At 42.3% G+C, this 11,502-nt stretch overlaps 1 protein-coding gene across 2 annotated transcripts in view; it reads left to right on the top strand.

The window, feature by feature from the left end:
- Positions 1-2,761: 2,761 nt before the first annotated feature.
- CAPRIN1 (cell cycle associated protein 1) overlaps positions 2,762-11,502 on the top strand; it is a 41,211-nt gene continuing 32,470 nt past the window's right edge. Inside the window, exons 1-2 of one of the 2 annotated variants that reach the window (XM_080688021.1) lie at positions 2,762-2,930; positions 3,474-3,689. In XM_080688021.1, the coding sequence (XP_080544147.1) occupies positions 3,474-3,689 (216 nt within the window). In that variant the 5' untranslated portion in view covers positions 2,762-2,930. The remainder of the gene's footprint in view (positions 2,931-3,473; positions 3,690-11,502) is intronic. The other variant, XM_080688022.1, reaches the window with a different exon arrangement.

Below are 11,502 nucleotides of genomic sequence, written 5' to 3'. Positions count from 1 at the left end.
GCTGGTTTTGGCCCGATCCTGCAGGCCAGGCCAAGGGACCCCACTGGTGCACGAATTCGTGCACCGGACCTCTAGTATGTACATAAATTCATAAGGCTGTGTCCCCAAAAAACATTATTTACACAAACTGATGGTCACTTGGCCCAGGGACTATAGTTTGCAAATTCCTGTTTTAAGTCACAGAGTTTTCAAGATTGTTACTGCAGTACAACTTAATCTATCTTGATATACTGGGCTGTGAGATGGACCCCCCAAATGAGATTCTTGGTTATGTGTGTTAGCTATCCTGCTCCCTCTCAACAATCTACTTTCCCTTTTTTTTGAAAAGCCCAATCTAGCTGACCATGAAACTTTATGCTTTATAACTGCTACTGCATCGTAATGTGCCACGTAAAGGCAGGTCTTTCTTAACTTGAATCAATAGAGGTCTCCAAGTCCATGGTTCTCATATATTAGCATGCATCAGAGGCAACTGGCGGGCTTATTAACAAAGATTGCTGGGTTCCACCCCCAAGATTTTAATTCTGTAGGTTGTAGGTCTGGGGGAAAATCTGCCTAGAGTATTTCATGTCTGATCTGAAAGATACTGGTCAAGTTCTAAGGAATAAAGAAGTGGTTCTCCCCGCCCCCTCCAAAACAAAAATCAAAAATCAACCACACACCGAACTTTAGTGTGCATATAAATCAGCTGGGGATCTTGTTAAAATGCAGATTCTGTAAGTCTGGGGTGGGGCCTGAGATTGTGATAGTGATAGTGGTCAGCATGAGTACACTAAACGCTGCAAGGAGCTAAACAATTCTGATCTTTCCTAGCCTCTAGGCTTGCAGACAGTTCAGGTGCTTAAATCTTGAATAATCTTAGGTCAACTTTGACTTCTCTCACACTTAACATACAACTTGTTAGCAAACCCTATCCTTTCTACAGTCACAGTGTATAAAGCATCCAACAACCTGTCAGCACCTTTTCTGTTACATAATGACATGGACCACCACTATCTCTGGGCTATATTGTTTCAACAGCCTCCAAATTGGGCTCCCAGCTCTGGCTCTACCCTGCCTCTCACCTCTAATATACACTCTAAATTCGTTATATTGCAGCAAGAGGTTTTCTTTAAAACACGGGTTGATCATATTACTCCTCTCTTAAAACTATGCATGCAGTGACCCCCCATTTCACTCTGCAAAAGCTGAAGTCCTTACAGTGGCCTATCGGGCTTTCCAAGACTGGCCTTCTTTTATGTCTTTGACCTCATCTCCTACTCTTGTTGTAGTCACTGTTGCCTCCTTGCTGCTCCTTCAACCCACCACACACACACTGGTATCAGACCTGGCACTTGGTGTTCCCTCTGCCCGGAAAATTCTTCCTTCAAGATAACTGCTTGGCCTTCCTCACTTCCTTCAGTGTTAGCTCATGTGTCACTCTACTGTAAGGCTATTCCTAACCACCCTGTTTATTTTTTCTACCACTTCACTATCTCACATGTATTTACTTATCTTCTCCCCACATGGAATGTAAGCTCCATGAAGATATTTTTGTTTTGTTCCCAATCCCTAGCAGTGAAGCCTTCTTAACACATAGTTGTGTGAAAACACAGATTTGAATGAATGGATAACAGACTTTGCAGCTAACTGAAATGTCTTTTTTAAAAAAATTTATTGATTAAGGTATCACATATTTGTCCTCATCCCCCCATTCCCATCCCAAACCCCGCCCCACTCATGCCCCCACCCCCCTGTTGTCCGTGACCACTGGTTAGGCTTATATGCATAACTGAGATATCTTGAGGCTACAGGCTTGCCATGGTTTCTCTAGCTCCCTCAGCGTATGCTGTTGCCAGCCAGGTATTACTCATTTCAGTCTCCAAAGAACAATGATTTTGGTAGAATCCTGTTTAAATCTTTTTTTCTTTTTCATTTACTGTTGTCACACATTATGTTGCTTAATTTCCCACTGTTTATATTCCTTTTAATACATTTCCTTCCAGCACTAGGCTTAGTTTCTGTTCACTGTCCTCAACCACACCCACCCTGCTCCCGGGTTAATTACAAGACTGTAGTAATTCTCTTGGAGGGAAAAAAATTATTTCATTAAACATGCTCTTAAAAAGTTTCTGGTTCATAAAACAAGGGAAAAGGTCTACATCGTAATACTCAGACCTACTGGATAAATGTCATCTTAAGGCAGCTGAAAATTATTTTTAATGAGTCTGGAGTTTTAAGACTTTTAAAAAGCCACCCATGTTGCTCATTTCCAACGTGTTCTAGAAAATTCCTAGGTTACTGGGTGACTGTTTAGTAGGGAAAGTTGTGTTTTCTCAAGACCTTTATGGATGTCGGAGTTTGCTTGTTCTGCATACATAAGGAATTCTAGGAGCTGGTATTGCACCACCCACCCCACGCACCCCTTAGTCGCAGAAACCTTTGCCACCCCACCCCACCCCCACCAAATAAGGGATTTACACTCGACAGTAGCCGGCCGCAGATCCAGCTGCTTGACACCTATTGTCCCCGTTTGGACGTCCAGCGATTTCGCCTGAAGGACCCCAGCTTCGATTTCGTTCAAAACTCAGGGCACCGCTCCAGTAGCCTCCCGGGGCCGTCCGGACCGGCCGCTTTCCTGAGCCGGCACTTGGGCAAGGCTGGTAGGCGGCCCGGGAGGGCGGAGGGGAGGGAGCTTCTCCACAGGCGTTCGCGCTGGGCAGCCGGAGCAGCCGCGAAGGACCCCGCCCGCTGCCTCTCCCGCCCCCTCAGCCCCAGAGGGCTGGCTGGCTAAGTCCCGCCCGCTCCCGGCTCTCCGCCTCACTAGCAGCGGCACTTGGTGGAGCGGGGACGGGGCGAAGCGGCCTGCGTCCTCGGAGCGCACGACACAGCCCGGAACGCACCGCAACCCTTGCCCCCTCGGGATCTCCAGCGGCCTCCGCGCGCGCACGGTGAGCGCCACCCCGGACCGAGGCGCAGAAGGGGAAGAGGGCTGTTGCCCCGAGTGCTCTATACCTCCGGACCCGCTAGACCTTCGCCAGGAGCTTGATCCTCAAGTCTCCTCCCCATCCCTTCCCCCCGGTCATTGCCAGTGCCCTTCTCCACCCTTCTCAGCCTCTTAGCCCCGAGCTCTCTCCCCTCCCTTCCTCGGAAGGCGACAGTGCCTGCAGCCCTCCTCCGGGGAGACCGTTGCACCGGCCGTTGGCCCCGCCCCCAGCGCGAGCCCGGGTGCCCCGGGGCGGGTAAGGCCGAGCCGGCGGCCCGCGCGGGGCGGGGCGGGGGCGGCGCGAGGCCGGGCCGGGCGCCCCGCTGGCGGGTCGCGCGCGCGCCTGCCGTCCCTTCTGCCCTCGCGGCGCGCGCCGCCGCCCCGCCCCCACCGCTCGCGCAGGCTCCCGCCCGCTGCGCGTTTTGTCCCGCGTCTCGCCCCGTCCGCCGCCTGACTCGCCGCTCTGTCCTTCCTCCCGCTTTTTCTTCTCTCCCCTTACGGTCTAAAGATGCCCTCGGCCACCAGCCACAGCGGAAGCGGCAGCAAGTCGTCCGGACCGCCACCCCCATCGGGGTCCTCCGGGAGTGAGGCTGCAGCGGGGGCCGGGGCCGCCGCACCGGCTTCTCAGCACCCCGCAACCGGCACCGGCGCCGTCCAGACCGAGGCCATGAAACAGATTCTCGGGGTGATCGACAAGAAACTTCGGAACCTGGAGAAGAAAAAGGTGCTAAGAGTTGGCGGGGGAGGGAGGATTTGATGCTCCGACCCTGACTGCTATATCCTTCCCTCTTTCCGTCTCCGGCGTTTCCCCTCCACTCCCCCCCCCCCCCCCCCGCTCCCAGTTCACAGTCAATGGGAGCTTCGTGCCCAGAAAACGGGCTGGTAGGGGAGGTGCTTGTCACCTGACCCGTGGACTCTGGGTTACTGCCCCCCTGCTGCGGGCCAGGCCTTGGGGCCTTGGAGCCTTTGGGAGTGGAAAGTGTCAGGGTGGGGACCTGCCCTGTCGGCAGATTTAACTATGTGATGCCCTTTTCCCGGTTACGGAGGCCCGAATTCTTTGAGTAGGGCCAGCGGGGAGAAGCGAGATCCCGGTTTGGGGGCTCAGGACTCAGCAGACTGCCTCGTGGAGTCGGGGCGGCCTGCGTCCTCTAGTCGGGGGTTGTCCGCTCCGTTACTGTGTACCTGAGGCCTGTTGAGTGCCTCTTCCCCCGTGGGAGAGAGTGTATTTAGGATCTTAAACTAGAATTGCTTTTCATCAAACCCCTTGTGAGTGGGTCTTCCATCTGCTCCCCCGCCCCCATCTGATGGGCTCCCCTACGCTTCCTTCTTTGTTTCAATTGTGTAGGTGCCCCCTGAGCCTCCCGCTCAACTGGGTCCCAAGGACGTGGTCTGGAGCGGCGTTTTGACCCTCGGGGACCCTGATTAGGGGCGGGAGGGAGACTGCACCGCTTGGGATTCGTTGGGGGGTGGGTCTGGGTATCGAGGGGATCGTTAGGTCTCTGGGCACATGGAGAGCGCGGCTAACATGGCGGCGGCTGCGGGGAGAGGGAAGCGCTTTGCTGGAGCTGCATTGTGAGCACAAAGCGAAAGCAGAGGGGGAGGGAGAGACCGGGCAGCCGCCCGGCTGGCCTCGGTCGACCCCCTCCAAAAACAACAACAAAAACCAGAGCCACTCCTACAATATTTTGGATTCAATGTTTAGTCATTCTAGATCACACCATGAGGTTCATCTTCAAGTCAGCCTTTTGTTTTATGCTTTCAGCCCAGGACAGTGTATCAACTGTTTTAGAGGGACACACGTGTGTGTATGTGTGTATAGAGAGGGAAGGTTTAGGCAGAGGGAATGTAATTCAACCTTCGTACTATTGGAGGTGAGAAGGGAGAAACAAATACAGTACAAAAAATGGGGTAATTACGCCAGTGACTATTTTGCAAACTTTTGTCTTTTACCTTAAAAAGAAAAATAATAACTTTTATTTGATAACTTCTGCTTGTCTGTCTCTAGTAAAACACTGATTATAACGTTGAATTTTGAGGAAGTCATTTAAAAATGTTTATTTTGCTAGCCACCTAATAGTGTTACTTAAGATGACGAGGGTAGTAACTCTGGCTAAAATTTGGGCTGTGGGAAATAACTTGGAAGAAAACTGGTGATATGTAGGTCTTATTTTAATGGCTCATTTAATAATTCATTTTACTTTTAAAACTATTTTTAGATTTGATACTTCTGTTTCATCTGTATTGAGAATTTGGATTTCTTGGACGTTATTTTCAATTGAGAGATGCTCTCTAATTATGGATTTCTATCTTTTTTTCTGACCCTTTGTTTTGTTAAACAAGTGTGGTTTATTATAAATGATTGAAATAATTTATGAATAGCAACAAGATAACAAAAGTATTTTAATTGTAAACTAGCTACATTCAAATATGTAATAGAATAACCATAGCCAAGGCCAGTATTGGTCTGAGTCTGCCATCTGATTTAGTTTTTGGTATTCTATTTGAAATTGAGACTTAGGTATCTTTTAAAAACCCTTTAAAGCAATAAATAATTTTATTAATCTGGTTGATGTTTGAATATTTCATTTTCAGAATTCTAGGAAATCTTGTTTCCTTTTAGGAATCAAAAGATAAATATTGATGTAATATTTTAAGTATAGATGTTTATATTTTAATGACAAAAATAATTCTTCCAAGGTATTAATATAAAAATATAAAGGTGCAGATAAACAGCTAGCTTAGTTGTGAAGTGACTGTTAGAGACTAGTGTTCAAGTGTATTGGAAAAAAATAGAAATCTAGTTTATAAGCCTTAGGAGTGCCTGAACCATGACAGGCCACTCCTGCATAGGTTGATATTACTCTATGCTGTACATTGCCCACCTCTCTGCCTCTCCTCCCTAATTACAGAGGAAAAAGTAATGTAAATATTAGAGATATAGACTAGGCTAGTAAGTACTGAAAAATTCCCTTGAATGGGGATTTAACAAAGTATACAAAGTAACAAATGTATTTCATATCTTTTTTTTTCGGTCTTAAGTGTTTTGGGTGCTAGATTGCTGAAAGGTCAAATTACAGTTAAGTGAGGCTTTTTGATAACTCAGACTTTGAGCTACCTATTTGTTAAATTGGCAGTATTGATGTGACTTAATTACTATTAAAACTTGAAGTTTTACTTTTGAGAAACTCAAGACTTTTTATATCTAGATGATTTGGTGTATGAAAGGACTGAAAGTGATTCACTTTTGTAATAGGGAGTGAGCATTCCTGATACACCTAAAGTAGGATTTACTTTACAAATTGGTTTTGAACTTGTTTAGAAACTCTTAGGGGATAAAGTAAGATACTATGTTTAACTAGATTTCTTTTTACTTCAGTCTACTTAGCAACTGATACTTGAGCTGTATTTGTCTTCTGGACAAAAGGACTTTTTCCATGGGTTCTAAAATCAAATATCCTGACAGAAATGACTACCAGATATGTAGTATCACATTAAGACATAATTGCAATTTTTATTTCACTTTACTTAAAAAAAGAAAGTTATTTGTTAATTTTCTAGTAAGCCCAGTCATTAGAGGAAATGCAAGTATCTGTTTAGTGAGAACGCAGACTTAACATTGATGAAGTACCATCCTATTAATTGTAATGCAACTAAATGGCCTGGTAGTTTTTGAAATTTGGGCGTATAATAAAAATATGAGTGTTTAGCAGAGAGAAGAAATGCAGCTATAAATTAATCTAGTGTAAAACTCCATTTACAAATCATTTATCTGATTAAAGTATAAATAATAATGAATTTTGAGTGATTTCCTAGTTTTCATCAATTTATTGGTATAAAATTGGGCCGTAGACTGTGCAAATTGATTTTTTAATATAACTTTAATTTTTATTTTTTAAATATATTTTTATTGATTTCAGAGAGTAAGGGAGAAGGGAGATAGAAACATCGATGATGAGAGAGAATCATTGATCGGCTGCCTCCTGCACGCCCCCTACTGGGAATCGAGCCTGCAACCGGGGCATGTGCCCTTGACTGGAATGGAACCTGGGACTCTTCAGTCCTCAGGCCGAGACTATCCACTGAGTCAAACCAGCTAAAGTTGCAAGATGATACTTTGAAATCAAGTCTTAATTTTAACTGAAAAGAGACCTCATTTATATGGTGAGATGTAATCAGATTTGATGCAGAATAAAGGGTGTTTTAATAGATAATATTTACAATTATTATACACTTTGTAAACATAATAGGATTAATATACATTAGTGACTTTAGTAGATGAAAGATTAACCAGTGTTCTCTTGCAAAACAGCCTGACATCTTTGTGACCAATATGTGACCAGATGTGTTAGCTAAAGTGTGCTGATTTTCATACCACTCCCTGAAGTCTCCTTGATCTGTATATCTTTGCAGTTAAATAATAATCAGAAAAAGGATGCTTTTGTTGTTAGGATAACATTTCTTACCAGAGCATTGCAGTGTACCTCTACTTAGAATTTTCAGTGCAGCTGTTGCATAGAGTTTTTTTTTAAGTATTTGAAATAAAAACATTAAACATTTTGTAGGTAAAATCTTTTTTTGGGCTAACATCTGAAGTTTTTCTTGACAGTTAAAGTCTCTGATGTGTTCTTCATTGATTGCATAAACTATTCCTCTGCAATGGAGAGGACAAGATTACTTGGTTTTGCATTTATTTTGTCACAGAAAGAAAGCATTTATAATGCTTAATTTGTTCCTCTCTGCCTGCCTGTGTGTGCTGTTTGTGTGCCATAGGGAAGTATTCAAATTTGAATTTGAAAAGATGTGAATTCCCTCATGTGATAATAGGGGTACCTTTTTCTGGCATCAGGGTAGAATCCTAAATACTACAATGAGAATGGATTGTTTTAACCTAGCCACATTATTTTACTGTAGAATAATTCCTATGTGGCAAATATTTGTATAAAAATACATTTTGTGTCACTTAGATTAAGCAATTTGTCATAATTTTATGTAGCTTAAATTATAGTTAGAATTCGATAAAGATTAATGTTTCATCTTTTAAAAAATTAGTTAATACTTGAGAAAGGTTAAACTAAAACAAATGGCCATTATTTTATTACTATACTGTTAAAGAATTTAAGACTTTTTTAAGAAGTTAAAGCCATCTTACAATTTAATCCAATTCATTTACAGGAGAGGAAATTGAGATACTCATGTGAAATGACCTGGCTTGGAATGGGTGAATCTTAAGGTGTTTTTTTTTTTTTTTTAAATGTCTTTTTATTGATTTCAGAGAGGAAGGGAGAGAGATAGAAACATAATTGATGAGAGAGAACCATGGATCAGCCGCCTCCTGCACGCCCCCTAGTGGGGATCGAACCTGCCACCCAGGCATGTGCCCTTGACTGGAATCGAACCCGGGACCCTTCTTCAGTCCGCAGGCCGATGCTCTATCCACTGAGCCACACCGGCCAGGGCTTAAGGTGTCTTGTAATGTTTTATGGGGGTAATTAGAATTTGTAATGCTCTGCACTATAAGTGTAATTTCTTGTAAGTTTAAGTTGATCTTGTAGAACCAAGTAAAGTAAAGCCTTTTACTTCAAATCCTTCAATTTTATAATTCTTTGGTTTTAAAAGCTGAAAGTAAAAGAAAAAGCTTCTCATTTCTTCATTTTTAGACCTTTATTAACATCTCATTGTTAAATTAGTGTTTGTAGGCTGTCTAGATAATGGGGTCCTCAGACTAGCAGTAAAGGTTAACGTCCTGTATTGTTGGGACATTGTGTAATGAAATGAACTTTTAAGTTGAACTCTGAAGTTTCTCTTTATGCATAGGTAAGCCCCAAATGTACATTTGCCCGTCTCTACTCAAGCTTGGTATGTTGTAGAGCAGAAAATTTGGGAAAAGCCTTACCAGTAAAAAGAAGTAGGAGGTATGTCAACTTTCCTATCTTAATTCTTATATCCCAAGCTTCTGGATAATTTTTAGTAAATGGTTCCTTTTTTTGGAGTAAATGAGTAGTATGTATGTTGTAGAGAAGAATGCGAGGAGTAGCTGAAGAGTTTAGCTCAAGTTGGAATTGTGAATTGCTTGGCTTCTACATATTTCTTTATTTTTAACACTGGCTATACCAGTGTTTTTGGTGGATAGAATATAAGTGTAATAACATAGATGAGCCCGGCCCACAGGGCTCAGTGGTTGAGCCTTGACCTATGAACCAGGGCATATTCTTGGGTTGCAGGCTTGTTCCCCAGTAGGGGGCAAGTAGGAGGCAGCTATCAGTGATTCTCTCTCATCATTGATGTTTCTATCTCTCCCTCTCCCTCTCTGAAATCAATAAAAATATATTTCAAAAGAAACATAGATGAAAGAGACTTTATTGGGCAGAATTCAGAATTTCATATTTCCCGAGGAAAGGGGCAGGTGTGCTTCTTGACCATGCTCAGCTACATTAGTCTGTTTCCTTTAACTTCCTGTGCTACCTATTGTCTGTATACTTATTTGACATTTTTATGTTGCATTATGTTCTTCAAAATAGGTAAAAGCAGAGACTATTATAGCATAGTGTACCACATGGCATATGCTAAATATTTGCTAGTTTGATGAAATCATCATGTAGAAATATTTGTAGCTTCACCAGCAAAACCCTGTTAAAATGTATTAATTCATGAGGGGGAAATGCTTTTTGTATAGAGCTATTTATTGTGGTTTCTCTATCTCCCCTTCCCCATGCCCCCCATCTTCACTCTTAAGTCTTTATTGTTGAACTTGTGTGTGTGTGTTTTTTAATATATTTTATTGATTTCAGAGAGGAAGGGAGAAGGAAAGAGATAGAAACATCAATGATGAGAGAATCATTGATCAGCTGCTTCCTGCAAGCCCCCTACTGGGGTTTAAGCCCCCAACTTGGGCATATGCCCTTGACCGGAATTGAACCCGGGACCCTTCAGTTCGCAGGCCAATGCTCTTATCCACTGAGCCAAACCAGCTAGGGCAACGTGGGATTTTTTTTTTTTTTTTTTTTAAAGTGAGTAGAGTTAATGAGTAGGCAAGCAGAGTACACTAATTTTAAAATTTAGGTAGTGTGCCTGGCCTGTGTGGCTGAGCATTGACCAGAAGGTCATGGTTCCATTCCTAGTCAGGGTACAAGCACGGATTATGAGTTCATTCCCCCAGTGGGGTCATGCAGGAGGCAGCCAGCCGATCAATGATTCTCTCTCATCATCGATGTTTACATCTCTCTCCCTTCCTTTCTGAAATCTATATATATATATATATATATGTATATATATATATATATATATTTTAAATCTAGGTAGTGTAAGCAAGATTTGTGAATAATCTTAGAAAGGAGGAAATTGCCAATTATTGGTATCGAACAATTAGAAATTATTAGAAATTTTTGCTTGCCCCATAATGCTGTTATCCAAACAGAAATAACTGAAATATACTTTATTCATTGGGAAAAAACCTTTTGGTATTAATTTTAAATAAATTGCAATTCACACATTTTTACATTGAGAGTAAATCATTTGGTTGTTAGACTTATTCTAATGAGTAGTTGGATTAAAGCAACTAATTGAAAAGATTACATAACCCTAAAGATTGTATAACCCTTGAGATTATAAACGATTATTTGTTTTTCAAATGCACAAGCTTTAGACTTTACACACACACACACACACACACACACACACAATTCTAGTGGCCCGGTGCACGGATTCGTCACTTAGAAAGGAAATTAATTAGAAGAAATATTTTAATATCGCTGTTCACCCTTTCTCTATAATAGAAGTGTCAGAGGTGAAAGAAAATTAGTAAAAAGTATATGAAAATAATATATAAATTGATTAATAAATAATATACAACAACAAAGACAAGATATTAAAAACAAAAACATGATATAAAAACTGATAAAAACAATGACTGATAAATTGATTAAACTTATTCTAATATCTTCTTATATACCACATTAAGAGTAAACACTTTCAGAGTGCTTGACTAATTTCCCTTGTGATGAAATATTTACAACTTTAATGTCACACACTCTTTGAATTTGAGAGAAAGCAACATATAACTGACCATGTCCGAAAACGGATTCAGGTAAGAATATTCTTACTCTTTCTAGAGTTTGTCCTTGTGATCTACTAATAGTCATCGCAAATGCTGGCATCATGGGAAACTCTTCGGATTTCAATGGGAGGCCAGAGTGAGATGCCAATAGTTGGTCTTCAGACATGTTCTGTTGATGATGCTTTCTTTCAGCTTCAGAATGTCAACAAAAACAACCAAATTCACAATCGACAATGACAGATCACGACAATGACAGATGTGTGGTTGGCGCCAGCAAAAGCTTTATATGTATTGTGCATGCACAAGTCAACATTTATTTTTAAGTTGCTAGTGTGCGTTATATGTTGCCAGCCCGTCAGTCACTTAGCCTTTTATGTATATGCTAGAGGCCCCATGCTCAACATTCAGGGAAGGGGGGAGTGGGCCTAAGCTAGCAGTTGGACATCCCCCGAGCGGTCCTTAGTGCTGCTGCAGAGGCAGGAGA

Source organism: Plecotus auritus, assembly GCF_963455305.1.
Source record: "Plecotus auritus genome assembly, chromosome: 9".
NCBI lineage: Eukaryota > Metazoa > Chordata > Mammalia > Chiroptera > Vespertilionidae > Plecotus > Plecotus auritus.
Note: the sequence above shows the minus strand (reverse complement) of the source record. Positions and strands in the feature narration are given on the sequence as shown.